Below are 17,358 nucleotides of genomic sequence, written 5' to 3'. Positions count from 1 at the left end.
TTGTCCGAACTGAGATGAAATCCCTGAGAACCCAGAGCACGGATTCTTCTACTATCCACTGTTCGTGGGAGAAAGGAAGAATATAGGAGACTCTAGGAGAGGTGCGGGAAACCAGAAAATGTGGTGCTAGCATATGAGGGGATTGAGATGCAATCAATCTCATGATTGCATCTATCGAGATCGAATTGCAAAAAACAGATCAGGCAGGAAAGCGCGGTTATGGACGTCGAGCAAAAGCGAAACGGGAGCAAAGCAGAGTGAGCTAACTTCGTCTCTAGATGTAATACCTTATGATGGCTCCACGGGGCATGGGGGAGTCGGGGTGGTTTTAGTGGATGTTCAGGCCAGTGCCTTTTGAAGATTTGCAGCCCCGCAAAAAAAAGGAAAGACGGACGGACAAACAGACAAACCCATTTTAAAAAGCTTTTGTTTTACACAAAATCTTAACAAACCAAGAATAAAATGGATAAATTAGGAATTTGGGTGGCAGATAATACATATAGTGCAACAGGACCTGACGACATCTCATCTGAGCTACGGAAAGCGAAGAGCTGGGGCTGAGTTCTTCAATTGGGTTATTGAGGAAGTACCACCGTTTCAATATAGAAAAAGAAAGGTAATCCAGTGGAGTGTTCATATTACACATCCGACCAGTTTCTTATCCCATATTATGATGATTTTTGAACGCATTCTTAACAACCGTATTCATGACACCGTTCAAGTAATCAATAAATCAAGCCGGGTTTGTCGAAAACTGCGGAACTACTGACACAATACACGCTCCGCGGTTACTCATGGAGAAACATCGTGAGAAGCATTGGCCACTCTACATTATATTTCTGGATTTAGAGAATGCGATTGACCGTGTGACACACAAACTCTGCAGCAACGAAATCTTAAATCTATAAAAAAATGATCGCATTTCGCGGGGTGAGCATGATCATATTCGAAATGAGGATATTCGCAATGGGTATGGGGTTGCCTGGATCATGGAAAAATCGCGAGAGAGACGTCTTCGATGGTATGGTCACTTAACTCGTGCTGACGAGAATTCACTAGCTGAGATTGATTTGAACGTCGAATTGTGTGGGAAAATGCCAAAAGGAAGGCTCAAGCAACGGTGGCTTGATACGCTGGATGGGGGGTTGAAAGCCTCACGACTGTATCCAGATCAGGCCTTTGGCGGAGCAAAATGGAGCAGAGTCGACCCCACTTCTGAGCGGGACAAAAAAAATATAATATTATGCTATAGAAAATATAGTTCTTAGGTGACAAGGGATTGGGCTTCAGGTAGAATGGAAATCTTTCGAGAACACACAAATGGAGCAGAGTCGACCCCACTTCTGAGCGGGACAAAAAAAATATAATATTATGCTATAGAAAATATAGTTCTTAGGTGACAAGGGATTGGGCTTCAGGTAGAATGGAAATCTTTCGAGAACACACAAATGGAGCAGAGTCGACCCCACTTCTGAGCGGGACAAAAAAAATATAATATTATGCTATAGAAAATATAGTTCTTAGGTGACAAGGGATTGGGCTTCAGGTAGAATGGAAATCTTTCGAGAACACAGTAGCACGCTATTATATTTTTTCGTGCGCAAGGAAATAAAGAGGATCAACTAGTTGCTTCCCGAGCTACTATGTATATGGAAAATTTTCAAATAATGGGAAAAATCATCCATAGGGCACTATGAAGCTCTGAAACTAATGAACATGTTTGAAATAATAAAACTTGTTTTTCCTATTCGTTAGTGTAGAATTTTATTTTGCAAATTCTACACTAGTTTTGTCTGCTGACTATCACTGGACAGTTAGGATTTCAGCATCCTAGACAAGGGGGTTTTAAGCCTATAAATTTGTTGACTTGGGACAGACTTAAGAATTTTGATCTACGAGTGGGTAATTTTCTGATGCATGACCTGTAATTACTAAAAAGAAATCAATTTCGTGTTTGTATTCTTGGCTATACATTCAGATTTATCTGCATAGTTATTATTTCTAAGAGTATTTTCTAAGAGTATTACACATACTACAATTCTATTGAAAATTGCTATCAGCAGCTCTGGAGCAGATTTTCATCTGAAAATATGGTAAGAAAGTAATACCCAACAACAGCTTGGCATTAATTCTTGGGAAAATATCATCCAATTTTGCGGGGAATTCATCTGAAGCGTTCTCAGCAACAAAGTCTTATGAAAACTTCTATTATTATAGATTCTTCCTGGAAGTGTCCTTTTTACGCAGTAGCTGATTTCGGATTCCTCGCAAGAGCATTGTATTGACTGGAACATATTAACATTCAAGCTGAACCTCAAGGAAGACTGTTAGGCGAGCAGGATAATATCCAAACCGTCAGTCGCAATGGCAAGCAGAGAGGGTGGGTTTGCTAGTAAAAGGCTTGCAATAAAATGCGAGGTATAAAGTAGTAAGCTATATTCCGTTTGTGTAATCCCTGTAACCATGGGCCATTATGTTGAAATCTGGTTTTCGTTTATCTTTCAATAATGTTTTCATGCTCAACCAATAACGATTTTCTTATTGATAGCACTAAGGACTTTTCTTCGAACAAGCGGCAGAGCCGTACTGCAACTACCAGAGATCATATTCTTCAACATCTAAATTTTATTAAGCCCTTAATTTCGCTTTTCTATAATTCCACACTAAAAGCTAGCTTCATTATTCATGCAAAATTTTACAAATGTGCTCTTAAAAATTATCCAGATATCCCGCAAGCTACTCCTATTTCATTATCACAAAATCCCATTCAGCTATAATAACAACTAATGCTAATTTTCCCGGAAAGCTAGTTTCAAATAAGGACATATTATTTCCATTCCGCGTGCACATACCTATAAGCATAATGCTAACTCCTTCACGCGAGAATATTACACACTTACGGAGCCAGTCAAACGCACATATCATACGTATGTATATTTCGCTGGCGGAAATATTCCTAGTTTCCAAAAAAATGACTTTTCTGAACACATTTAATTACGACGACGACGGGATAAGAGACACATAAATATGTTGAATATGAACGCCGTAATTTGGTGAATATAAAATCTTGCTAAAGGAGCGAAAGAAGCAAATGAAGTACTATCGCGGCTGTTCACACACGGAGGGAGCTGGCGAAAAGCTGCCTGACTTTAACCTAGCTCGCCCTGCTTCTGGCACACATATAACATAATTTTTCGCTCCCTCCGCTAGATTAGTGGCATAGCATTCGGATTTTTTTCTCGACTTTTTCCGCTGTTGTTTGTTAGGTATCCCCAAGCTCCACTTTGCCACGTGGAAGAATGCTAAAATTCAACGAACATAAAACTCCATAAGGACCAAATGGCTTAGTGGAGTGACAAGTTCTAGAGCTGCCATTGTCGGAATTTTAAGGTATGAACAATAACTGGATGGGGGTGGTTGCCCCTGGTTGCTACTTTACGGTTCCTTAAATTTACGGAGCCACGGATGAGACATATATGCAAACTTGGCAGCATACATCTAACACAAAATTCCTAGGCCGGTTTAAACTAGCAAGTCCAGAAGAAATAATGAGCATCATCCAGGTTTGTGGCTGGTTCTTCCATCAGAAAAAACTATTGCCCAGGTTGATTTTTCTTCAGCATACAATGAGGTTGAAAAAGGGTTCCTTTGTAAAACATCAAACCCACCAACACTGCTCATGCCACCCCATATCCTGCTGGCATGTGGGGCATCATTTCGGCCTCTCTAGTCTGGCATGTGCCATTGTGTCGTCCCATACTCGCAGGAGCAGCATTCAGGGAGTTTGTTCCGACGCCGTTATTATTGGCGATGTCGTTCTTGTTGTTGTTGTCATTTTAGTTATGCTGAAATTTTCACATTCCGCCCTTCAACCGGCGCTTATGTAAGTCATCATCGGTCTCCCCAGCTAACAAGCTACATGGCCCCCAGCTACATGTAGCTAAGGAGACCAAGTTCATAAAGCTGTAATGCAAATGATGATAGAAATGTGCTGTCACACTGCTGATATACGTGATATATACGTGCGCGCGTTATTAGTAGGTTCGCGCAAGGAGCTGAAGTAAAAAAATGTCAATCCAAGCGAAAGAACATTACATTTGAATGTATTATGTCATTATATGCGATTATGTAACACATTAGAGAGTTTTGAGTGGAGATTCAGAGAATTATAAGCACTTAATATGACGAACTACCTGAGGTTTTCCTAAAACCGTTGTCGGAAATTGAACGCGTTAATTTCTCCCACAGGTACATGTTCTAAATTATACTCAGGAGATTTTCCAAGGAAATTACCTTTATTATGTGGAGCTGATTTTTTGTTGAGATTAAGTAAAAACCACCTGAAAACAGTTAATATCTTGTGATTTTCCTCACGGAAATAGGGTTGCGGAATTGCTCGCAAATCGAATGCAAGTCGAGGCGTTATATGCAAGTGCAAATAGAGGGCCGGAAAGTGTGTGTTCTGTTTTCAGTGTTTGTACATCTTTACATTTAAGGAATGGTATCATCAATAGGAAAGTTTCCGAGCAAAAGGAGGTAAGGGATCGACATTAGAAATACAATTTATATTTAGTTTCCCAGTTTACTGATAGCAGTTATTACCTCGGTTGCCCTCAGCAATGTAGCTTTAGGAATACTCTAAGTATTCCAGTTGGTCATAAAGAGGAAACGCATTATATTCTGGATTTGCGGTTGGCAACTTGTTAATTCTCAGTGGTACATTGGTTGAAAAAAAAATATTGAAACCCCAAAACACTCTCAATTCCCGGAAAATCAAATGTAGTCATTTAGTTGTGATTTTAAAATTATACATAAAATAGCTCAGGTTTTATCCTCTCTTTCTCTGTCTGCAACCTTGGCTTTGAAGACGCGAAATGTTTTTGGAATATAATAACAGAATACTCTTTCCATCTTTGATGAGAAATTCATGGCAGCGAAGTCGACATTTAGTTGTTTGATTTGCTTTTTCGTGAGAGTCCCTACTTTCAAACACAGAATTCTCGAGGGGGCGGTTTCAGCGTCTCGATGCCCTTAATTCAAATTCAAGCCAAGATCATGTATTTCTATCATTATCTGAAGAGAATGAATGAAATAGTAAAATGAGGGTTCAAGCAGCAGTCGTCAGGATACACCAGCGGAGAACATATGTCCCTGTGAGCTAACTTATCACACCCCAAGAGCAAAGCCTTTTTTCTATCAACCGCGCGTGGTAGGGTGTGATGATAGCCAACCATGCATGCGGTGACACTAATATAACCAAAATATATCTCCTGCTATCCAGACTGTCATGCGAACCGCGCCCATTGGATAGTCCGAAGTTGAATGTAACTAACTATATTCGCATGAAGCCTCATTGATGCCTGTTCTTTAATGAGTAAGCTCGACTTTACTGTACTGCTGGTCGTTTCGACACGGTAGATCTCTTAAACCCAGCACTTGTCCAAGTGAGTATCGAAATTAACAAAAAAAGTTTTAACAAATAAATTCACTCGTAAACTCCGTTTCCGTCGCTAGTAAAGATTTTTTTATTTTTGGTATTTCGGGACAAATAGCTGATCCATCAGTAACATCCTCCCAATACTGAAATACAGCTGAAAACCCAAGGAGGGATAAATTCGGAGGTTAGGCGGCGAAGCTAAATACAACATTTCACAGCACAACCAACGAAGACCCATGGTCAGAACACAGAAACCAGCAAAGGTACATCTGAGATTAGTATATTAGACGTCAGATGGAAAACATTCCTCAGCGCAGGTTGTGCTATCTGAAGGAAGGTTCTGACCGCTTTCGGCCGGTCATGATGCTAGCAGTCTACGTCATCTAGGACACGCTAGAATGGTACAAGGTTTTCTAAATGTGTTATACTACTGGTTTAAGAACCTTACGTGTACCGGAGGGGGATTTGTGGTGCGAAGGGAGGAAGTATGTAGGTAATTTGGGACTCTTCTTGTTAAAAGCCAAGATTTCGCATCGATCTTAAATCCAAATTAAAAATTCTATATTTTTCATAATTCCTGACCGGAGACATGGTGGATCTCAAAGTTCCATGGAAGGCCGTTCAGTTGTAATATCGCGGAAGATGGCACCCTGATCTCAAACACGGACAATGCAGTTGAAGATTCACACTTCCATTATCCCCACAAAATTCTCTTTCTACGGATTGAACGCTGTTTGAATGAATTATTGTCAGGAAACGGGGGCTATAATATATAATTTTGAAGAACGACTATCCTGTAATCTGCCACAACATAAAAGGGTAGCCGGTACTGATAGAGAAAGATGCAGAGGAAAGCCTTTTTAAAGTGCAAAGCATGGCAAAATCGAAAGGACGAGTAGGAAAACTAGCTTAAGAATACCTGCAGAGGAGGTGCAGCCCCAAAGGACAGTTATGGAACCGTTGACCAACGTTCGTTAAAAGAGAAAGGTGATACATAGAAAGGAAATACACCATCGTTTAGTCAAGTAGTTTCTCTACTACCTCCATAAAGAAGAGAGAGAGATTGTACTGTAGTCCGAAACGGGAAATATTCACGAATTCTAACTAACTTGCCTCGGCAAGAGGATGTCCTTCTGAAATCGATTTACTGTCCCCGAATTTGCAAAAACCTATAAGGATCGCAGAAAACTAAAAATTGAGTGATGGGTTACCTCTGAGCTAATCATGACTTATTTATTTAAGAGCTAATCCAATTGGCAATTTTTCTTACTATGGATCCAAGTTTCCAAGGAGTACATAAGGACTGGCATTGTCTGGCACGGGCCTATGCTGACGATATTGACATCATGGGAAGAACGACCCGAGACGTACAAATTGCCTTCATCCAGACCGAGCAGGTGAGATCTTGGCCTGCACATCAATGAAGGCAAGACAAAGTATATGGTGGCAACGTCAGAACCAAAAACTAACCCACCAACAACACTAAACGACACTGGTCAAACAGGAAGAATAAACATAGGAGACAACAACTTTGAGACCGTTAATAATTTCTCCCAACTAGGGTCGAAAATTACAACCGATAACAGCTACGATGATGAAATCCGCGCACGGTTGTTAGCAGCCAAAAGACCCTATTTCAGCTTACAAAAACTGTTCCGCTCGAAACGTCTCACCATAGGGTCCAAGCTCTTACTGTACAACACAATGATCTTGCCAGTCATCATGTATTCCTCGGAAACTTGAGTTCTTAGCAAAGAAAAAATGCGAATTCTTGGCCGCATTCGTGAGAAGAATTTTTTGCCCCCTACATGAGGATGGATGATTCCGTAGCCTATATAACGACGAAATCTATGAGCGATACCATGACCGTCAGGTTGTGGATAAAATCGGGCTCAATAGGTTACGGTGGGCGTGTCCTTAATCCGTATGGATGAGGATGATCCAGCCAGGAAAGTCTATAAGGGCAATATCTATGGTAGAAAAAGAAGACGAGGCAGAACCTGACTGAGATGGAGCAATGGCGTAGGTCAGGACGCCAAACAGCTTTTAGGGATATCGAGTTGGTGGACTTCGGCGCAAAACCAGGTTGTCTGAAGTTCCTTATTTAGGCCTAGACCGGATACCAGTTGTTGTGCCGTTTATGATGATGATTGTCTCACACAGTTCGAGCTTTCGCCTTATGGTGAGACATTTCGAGGCGAAATAATAGTGCGAAGATCTCTTGGTCATGTTCGAAAAAATAATCATCCGATGACTTTTGGCCCTCCTCAAGATAATGGACGATTCCGTAGCCTATATAACAACGATGTTTATGAATGATACCACGCCCATATGCTAGTGGATAAAACACGGCACAAGAGGTTGCGGTGGGTGGGTCACTTAATCCGTGTAAATGAGAATGATCTAGCCCGAAAAGTCTATAAAGGCAATATCTATGGTAAAAAGGAAGACGTGGCCGCCCGGTGGTATGAGGATGATCCAGCCCAGAAAGTCTATAAGGGAAAGAAGACGTTGCAGGCCTCACCGCAGATGGAGCGCTGGCCTGAACGCCATATAGCTATTAGGGATATTTGATTGGTGGGCTTCCACCATCGAGATAAAAAGACACCTTCCGGGAGATTCGCTTCTAGTTAACTTTTGGGGCTAACTATAACGTTTGAATTGCACCAATGCTGTATCATCATCTGAAGAATTTATTGCTAAAGGTAAATCGTAGTAGAGCCATTTCCTGACGATTTTAATCTATCTATTTAAACGGCCGAAAAAGAGATTCAGTCGACTTCCCCTCAACCGTGGGTAGGGCTCATAACCTTAAAACGGTTGCTGAAGGGCTCGCTCCGTTTCCTAGATTCATAGGTTAAAACATTCTCAATACCTTCGCCAAGACCATTTCAGACACCCAGCCGGGATTATTGACATTCCCAAAGCATATGTAAAGAAGTTTCGAGACCAACGCTCCTATCCTCTCCCTTTAGGATAAAACCATAGTAACAATAGCTACTTACGATTTTGGTGTTCACCTCATTTGTTAAGAAGGTTTTATTATCAACAGACGAATATCCAGACAACAAAAATACTAGGAGTGGTAGGAATAGAGCCGCAGATCCTCAATTTGAGCAATGAAACCATCAAGAAAGCAAGAACCCCAAAGCGGAACCTAGATTTAGAAAACAAACTCATTAATTAAATACAAATCTGAGGGGTCAGATATAATGATCGTTTTGGTTACAGAGGGAATTGATACTCAGGCAGACATGCGCTAATTTTCCGAAAAGTGCTAATAATCCTCAGGTGATATTTATTCCCAAACCTGGGAAATCCTTCTACACACATTAGAAAAGCTTCTTGCAGATCAACCTAAATTTCTTTCATAAGAGAAACGCATATTCCTGAAGTGCCACTTTTCTGCAGACAGCGTGAATATTGAGAAGTCAATTTACAGAACAGCCCTTCAAGAGCTTACAACACAAACTGACAAAGGCAAAATGGAGGATCATTAGACTATGTATGTATGTTCTTTTATCGGGGGTTGAAATCTACTTGGTCCAAACAGTGAACCTCGGCTCTAAATAAACGTTGAGCTACTACATAATACACATCAGAAATCATCAGAAATACTATCCGAAGTCCTGTAGTTTGTGTGTTCTGTGCTTTCCCTGTCCTAAATCTACTTCTCTTTTACTTGAAGGTTAAGTGGAAAGCATGAAGCAAAGCATATAAGCTTGGTCTCGATGGTACATTGATGGTCATGATCATGATCACCAAATGAGAAGAAAGGTCATCGGAAGAAAGATGGGGATTATGGGTATTTTCTTTAAAATCTAAGATCTAATCCACTTTATTGATAGCATAAGAATAACACAAATCTAACAAGTTCGGGCGATTCGAATTTGTTCTAATAATCATTCGGCGTTATTAACACTGAACTGCCACATCATATAGACCCTCCCTGTGTAAACTCATCGTTTGATTGGGTATCAGGGAAGTCGTGCTCGAATGAGAAAGCTGAGGGATTTGCTTGGTGGGGACCTAGCTGTATAAGCCTGTTCTGTAGAGAAAAGCCGCAAGAGTTAAAGAATAAACCACCGGCCTAGACGAAGATACCTCGAAGGTGGTAGCAGTCTGCTGCCCCTGTACTTTCCATTTGCCCAACTCGGAGAATTGTTACGGTTCGGAGGTGGTCCTTGAAATCACTCTACTAACCAACAATGAGATTTTCAGGATTGAGTGCTGAAGAGTGCCTGATCAGAGATCCTTCTCAGATCATAATTGAATATATACTTTCCAGTCCAGATCTTAACACAGAAGTCTCCAAACCTTTTAGAGACTCTAGGAGGATCAATTGGAAGAAGTTTGCTCAAGTTATGAAGAATATACTCTGCGGTGCGGAAACTGGTAAGATGGCACGACAGAGGAACTGGAGTCAAAGGGTCTCTGAAGAACAAATTCGATACCGCCTTGAAAGTATCGTACCCTGCCAAATACAGCAAGAAGATGCTGCCACCGTGATGGAATGAAAATCTGCTCAGTCTCAGAAAGCTGACCAGGGCGATATTCAACATTTGCTTCATCAAAAACTGTCAAGAAGTACAAGTCGGTCATGAAGACTGACAAGAGGCGGTCCTGGTTCGACTATTGTCGGAACATTGAAAGCACCAGCGAATCGGCGGGGCTCAGAAAGATTTTGTCCAAAGAAAATAGGAGCCTCGGTAATTACCAAGGATAATATTAATAATAATGAAAATCGTTGGCGCAACAATCCATATTGGATCAGGGCCTTAAAGTGTGTTAGAGCACTTCATTCAAGACCGTTACGGTACACTACAGTATATTGTAGGAAGCAATGTGGTCAGAATTGTGCTTGCCCGAGATTATTACCCTGATTTGACTCAGGTATTCATTCACAGCTGAGTCGACTGGTATCCGACGTCAAATCACGATACAAATTCCACTGTCGCCAGTTAGAGTTGAACCGCGACCTTCCGTACGACAGTCTTGTGCTTTAACCATTCAGCTATCCGGATGACAGGATAAGGTTGGATGCGCTATAAACAGTTTCCCCACGTATAAATCTCTGAGCCCAGAGGACATAATGCCTGCCATGCTACAGAAGCAGCAGGAAAGTGTTCTGCGTGTCTTATCGAGATTTATCAGAGCTGTACCTCTTTTGATAAGTGTCACAATTTTGGAGATGCGCACGAATGGCTTTCATACTGAAAGTGTCCACGAATAAACTTTCAACAAATCAGCCTTACCTTTTTCGTATTGAAGACTCTAGAGCGCGTCCTGGACATCAACTTAAGGACGTTTATGGAGAAAGCGCGTTTCTCTAAATCCCAGCACCCTACCTCAAAGGCAAATTCACAGAAACCAGACTCCGCGAGGTAATTGGCACGGTAGAACGGTCAAGGAACTATAAGCAGTATACACTAGCTGCCTTCCTGTTAGTACCAATACCCTTGACTAGCATTGAATTGAAGGGGTATCTTACGCATCCATTCTAAGAACCAAGACAACCCAGTCGGATCTGGAAAGCAGTCACTTGATCAGAGCTGTGGACAGAGGCGGAGCGGACTGAATGAATATGACAACGACTTGGTGATATTAGTGTCAGAGATGTTTTCCTCCATTATGAGTGACATCATGGAAAGAGAGGACCGCAAGATGCAGACTCGGCATAAACCCATAGAAACTCTTAGTACAGCAAGCGGCGGTTAAGGCCCTGCAGAAACGCACTGAACAGTACCGGCGGCACGCTGAAGGTCACGAGCATCTGGGTACAGCCTGGGTTCTCCTGGCGTCTGTCAATCGTAGAATCTACTCGGACTACTTACCGGTCGCGAACTTCAGATATCGAAGGCTCACCACCTGGGCCAAGTCAAGGAGGATTTGGCCCGCTTATTACAATCTGATCGCGAAGGCTCTTGTACCAGACGCCTGCAAATGCAAAGATTTCGGTCGTCTGCTTGGGACACTGGCCAATAGGGGACCATGCCGTGAGACTCGGCGCATCCTACAATTCACATCCCCGCAGCTGCTGAGAAGAGGGGTAAATCCCCAGGTACTTCCTCTGCAATTGTCCAACTCTAAGTAGGGTATGGTTACGAAAATAGGTGAACCATTCTTTGAGGACCTTAGAGAGAGGCTGCAAAGTGGGAGAGCTGCTTTCATGAATGCTACGCTGGCTCTGGAAATCTGAGCTGGTTGGACTGGACTTAGGAGTTTGTGTCATCAAAACGGCGTACCACGGCGCTAATTGGGGTCCTCGAGGCGACCACTGATACCTACCTACCTACCATGTCCAACAGCATTTTACTAGTTGTAGCTGCAGTGCATTTGAGCGTTCCTGTGCAAGCATGTAGCATGAGTTTGCACTCAATTTCTGCAGGTTACAAACACGATACCAACCAACGCAGTTTTTGCGTGAAGTGAGCATTGCTTTCATTTTTTTTTGAAAGCATCAAAAAATTAGTTAGTCCAAAATTCCGCCAGCATCGCCTCTTGGACAAATATCTTATTAGTACAATATCTGACAGCGTATTAAATGGTCAACACCATACTAAACTAATCACCACCCAGACCCCATATATGGAAAAATAATATTCCAAGTAAATTCCGTATTTTAAAGTGCCATATAAAAGTTTCAACGTCTATAAGTTCTTGTATTCATATATTCATAAAGTTGCGCATATTATATGTTCCTCACGACCATTTCTACTCATCATCTCCGGTTCCGCTAGGACACATTACACACTTTCCCTGAAGAGACAGTAGATTTTGGAGGACACGGCCCGAGCTCCATGCCGATGAACACCCATACACACGGACAATTAGTTGAACTGGGTCAAGTGGCGTCGCTTTCGACAATCTCCCATTGTCCTGAATACACCCCCCTGTGCGTGTAGATGAGACGATGCACCCCCGAACCGCCACTTAAGAGTTAAATCCTGCCCTTACTACACTATTGGCCCCGGTATCATATTTTAGGTGCTTAAGTGTTGGCTAAAGAAGATAATTATCGTTTTTGAAGTCATTGAAAATGTGATAGAATTTATTGAAAATGATTTGGGTCGGAACGGAGGAGGCAACCAAAGTGTCCTAGGAGTCTGTGGAGAATAGTCTATTTATGAGGGTTTCTTGGGCCTTCAAGCCACGACTATGCGTGATGGAGGCCTGTGTTGTTCGAGTGTCCATCAAGTTTGCATGGCGCGTAGGTTACATATGTGTATTAATGGCTTGGTTTCAAAATAGAGACAATTTTGTCAGTTGCTCCCCCACAATCAGTTAAGGTGGTCTATTATCATTTACGCATTGTTAGTTAACCATCTCAGCCTTAACCGCAGTCTCTTCTGTTGCAAAAGGGACTTCGGTGTTGGTTTTGGAAGCAAATTGATTAAATGAAGACTTGTTGTTGGCAGTTCTTCCACATGTGATGATTAAAGGATACTTTGGAAAAAGGATTTCGTCTACTTACTCGACAGTCCTCACAATGATGTATCAACGAATAGGTTTGACGGCAGTCGTAGCGCACGAGAATTTCGCTAAATTCGCATGTGATACGCGTCGCCAACGCATCCATATCCAAAATGTCGTTTAGTGTCCGTATGCATTCGCTGCCCCCGCTCAGGGTGGCGTTTAAGGCTAACGTATGTAGAGCACTAAACACGGTACGTTCACAACAATGTTTCATACGTAACACGCGTAATTTTTGCGCTAAGACGTTGCGCGGCTTTTTGCAAAGTTGCGCGGGACTGGACTCCTCGGTATCGCCCAAATAGTCAAGGCACTGGTGTTGTTGTTGCTGCTGCGATTGCTGCTGTTGTTGGTGTTTTGGTTGTTGCTGATGGTACTGCTGCTGCTGCTGATGTTGTTGCTGTTGTTCTTGTTGCTGTTGATGCTTCTGTTGTTGCTGTTGTTGCTCTGTTGTCATCGTTTGCTGATGTGGCAGCTCATTTCCATTTTTTTTATAATTCATAGTATTAAAATTATTGTTTATATTTTTATTATTACTATTACTTAATAATTTATTATTATTCATATTTTTATTATCATTAATCCGATTTTTATTATTTTTTAAGAATAATTCTTTTTCTAAACGTAATTGTTCGCAAGATTGCGGACAACGTGGCGGACCAGGACCCTCATCTACCCATGCTACAGGCAGTGTACCAGCTGAACATTGACCCTGAAATTAGAAAGCAGAAAATGTTATAGTAACTCTGGTGACTGACCCAATTTTTCAAAATTTGTGAAAGGAGAAAAATCGCTTTCATTGTTTTTTGTAATAACAGAATCATTTTCAAAAGTAAATCGGAAATTTCCAGTAAACAGCTTTCCACTCCCACAGCCAAAGCATTTGACTCCAATCAAATCTCGGAAAGGCACAACGTACAGCAACCCCTTGTTTGCCAGGAAACAATGCCACAATGGAACCTAAAAAGCATATCTTTATAAGCACAAACAAATATCATCATTCTGTTGCATCACGGGTCAAAGGACCTGAGGGTAATTAAAGCCAAAGAGTCATTTCATAAAAACCTGCAGGCTCTGTTCATGGCTGCCTGCCGACTCGCAACGTACGATACATAGCGACCTGCGGACTTTCAATTCAACAATTCATACAATGAAAAATTACAAATCATGTTGCTACACTTGTAGGACGATGTGGAATTATAGAAATGCAGGAATTAAAGGACCTTGTGAAATCGCATTGTTTTTCTCATGTGAAATGTTTATGCAAATACAAAGCAATAATTTTCGGCAGAAACAGAATAAGCATTTTGTTATATTCCGATATTATGCAGGTTACGTGGTTTGAAGCCTTGCGGGAATGGTAATACATGTTATTGCTTGGTGCATTACTGCAGTATATCTATATTTATATGCGCAAGGAATATTAGACGGTCTGATGTTGGGTGTTCATCATAATCTTAAGGTGGGGTGAGGAGGTGCGGTCGTCGATTGACGAACGTCAAGAGTCAAAATCAGGTAATCTTCCTCTACTTTACATGCTCCCTGTTGTGGAGTACAGGACATCCATCCGCAATTCAGTTTGAAGTCAACTACATTCGAACGGAGCCTGATTGATACCTGGTCCCGATATTTGTGGGAATCAACTGAACGAGCAATGAATAGGAAAGAGGAAAAAACAAAAAAGCGGGACCTCATCCCTGCAATACCAAGAAGCAGGTGACTACATCCAAGAAGGGAAGGACCGACAAAACTAAACTTAAAGTCAATATATTAGACGCCAGGTCGAAGACCACAGTGATGCAGGTGCTAAATAATATCTGCGTCATTTGAATAAAGACCAGGAATTAAAAGTGGCTGTTAAGAATGTTCTGCATAGACCTAAGACTTCAACAGCGGAACCAAGGAAGAGGAGAGTAGCGGTGATCAGTGCACAAGACGAAGGAAATTCCTGGTAGATCAGCCACGCTAATGCAGTGAAAATCTATAATACCGAAAGCAAATAGCAAATACGCACTCGTAGGGAGTAGAAAATTATCGAAGATTTGATTGACATACAAAGAGGGAGGGAATTGAGTGTGGAGTTTATGTTTCCCGGCGTATGCTTTCAATCAAGTAACGGACGGAGGACGCGGCGAAATGACTTAGGGCCACAATTTCTGAACTACTGGACCTCCATTATATACCAGGGATACATGATGATAGTTTACCTTCCTACAGTTGCACGCGACGGAAAATCTTCAGAGCCTAATTGTTCAGAATAGAGTTCTCACACCCGATTTTGAAGAGTTTTTTGAAGGAAAATGGAGGCAGAGATAAGATCATTGGGATAGATGGCCAATGTCTCTAGAGACTAAAGCCCTAACTACCGCTGCCGGTTGTAAAGCCTATCTAGATCTCCAAAGGAATCGGGGAGACCATAGAGTCCGAAAGAGTAAAATCGAACAGGGAAGTGGAGTTGCTGCTCACTGAGGAAGTGAAGCCGAACGAGTTAGACCTGGAGTTTCTAAGACACAAAGTAGACAGCGATATACAGGAAAGTACCATGACGGTGGACGATGATGATACTCTGACATTGGAGAAGAGCTCCAAGTATAATATTAATAGAGTCAATGGTCTGTACTGAGATAGCCCAGGTAAACCTCCATCATTCAAAGTTGCATATGCTGTAATTGCAAGATCAACTTCCATTGAAATAGTGCTGGCTCAAGAACTCTGGGCGCACCTGGAGGAAATTTGTGGTCTGCAAAAAAGAAATATGTAGTAATCTGGGATTTCTCTTGCGAAAACCAAGCGCCTGTATAACTTTTAGCCTTTATTTTAAATATATATCTTCCGAAAGTTCTGACTGGCTGTGTAAGTTTCAATAAAGCTCGAAGAGGGGAGAGAGAACTCGGAAGACTATCATGGCATCGGGCTTTTTCTCGAGGACGGCTCACGGATCCCACCGGAATTAATCATTAGACTACCGTAGTTCATCCAGGACACAGCGCAATTTTCCTTAACAGTACTGTTATTATTATGGGATTTTTCACTAAGCTTCAGTTACATTATCGTCACATTCAATATTGTGCAAGTAGGTACTTAGGGAGAAAATCCATGTTCCACTGTTTTCTGCTGTGAGCTGTTTTCCTCTGGGTAATTGTTGACAAAAGTAATAACTAAAAGTGTCAGCTCTCGCTGTAGAGCTCGATGCATTCCTCCCACTCACACATTTTTAATCAAACCGAAAATCAATAGTGATTTTTTTACGGAAATCTGAATGCCAATCTGAAACGCTTTGAGGCCACTAACTCTCCAGAGCAATCATTCTCCAACTTAGAACTTCCCCCATGATAACAACACAAGCTTCTGCCATGGCATAATACAAAACAGATCTGATCCATCTAGCTCAGCGAATATGCTGGCTCTGTCTTCAACATGAACTTAATGGTCTTATTAGGTTTGACTCCCGGACCTTAAGCTTTGCTTCCTCATACCTCACTGCAAACTTTCCATGGTCCCTCTATGATTAATATTTTTGAATGACCTCTGCATGCATTTTCACATAAACTTATACTCGTTTCTGAGGAGTGCCCACCACCAGCCCACCCTCCTTATCTAACTACCAAACTAACTTCACCTTTCATTAGATTACACTGTTGGCCTGTTTTTCCCTCCTGATCAGTCTTATCATTTGCCTTACGGGCAGTTCCACATCTGAGCTTGAGCCTACTTTTCATTATGTATCACCTTCGTTGACCAGTACTATGTGCTACTTCATCAAGTCTTTACAGAACCTTAAGAACAACGGACTTTAAAGAACATGTTGCCGAAGCGTAGAACCTATACACTTTCACCGCCTATATTTAACAAAAAGGAGCCTCTGTAATACCGTGCGGTTTAGCACCGAACCTACCCGACCTAATTTACCGCAAATATTTCTGTGGGTTTTATTTCGGAAAATGTAAATGTTGAAGTTTTCATGGCTAGCATCGAATTAACATCATTTCTTCGTTCTACTTAATATATAATTCAGTTCTGGGCACATATTTGGCGTTCGCCAAAATATGTTATTTATGTAAACTCTTCGATTCATCACACATCCTTCTGCATAAACAGACTGATCAATAATTTTTAGCATGCTTTTCCAAACCATTAATACATGATCAAGACCGTCTAGACGAAAATCCAGGAAGCGCACCTCAACTAGGAAAAGTATTTAAACCAATCGAACCCCAAACCCTGCATGAACTTTCCAAATGCCCAATTAATGCCGAGTTACCTGCGAACAACCCTAGAAAACAACGGCTTATTTGGCAGTGGCCTTAGGGTAGAGCTTTACCATGTCAACCATACCTACACGCCATCGCTGTTGGTTCTAGACCATCCGCGGCCATTAAGCGGTCTCTCATCTCCTGAAGCTCGCCGATCCATTTCCACATTTCCGCGGTCAAAGAGATCTTGGTCTT

The 17,358-nt window shown here is 41.7% G+C and overlaps 1 protein-coding gene across 4 annotated transcripts in view; it reads right to left on the bottom strand.

The window, feature by feature from the left end:
* LOC119646219 overlaps nt 1-17,358 on the bottom strand; it is a 237,516-nt gene that overhangs the window by 127,924 nt on the left and 92,234 nt on the right. For all 4 annotated transcript variants that reach the window (XM_038046604.1, XM_038046601.1, XM_038046603.1 and 1 more), the window contains exon 3: nt 12,912-13,622. In XM_038046604.1, coding sequence (XP_037902532.1) covers nt 12,912-13,622 — 711 coding nt within the window. The remainder of the gene's footprint in view (nt 1-12,911; nt 13,623-17,358) is intronic.

The sequence above is a fragment of the Hermetia illucens genome, chromosome 1, assembly GCF_905115235.1.
Source record: "Hermetia illucens chromosome 1, iHerIll2.2.curated.20191125, whole genome shotgun sequence".
In the NCBI taxonomy this organism is placed as follows: Eukaryota; Metazoa; Arthropoda; class Insecta; order Diptera; family Stratiomyidae; genus Hermetia; species Hermetia illucens.
The sequence above is the reverse complement of the archived record's forward strand: the minus strand, read 5'-3'. Positions and strand labels throughout refer to the sequence as shown.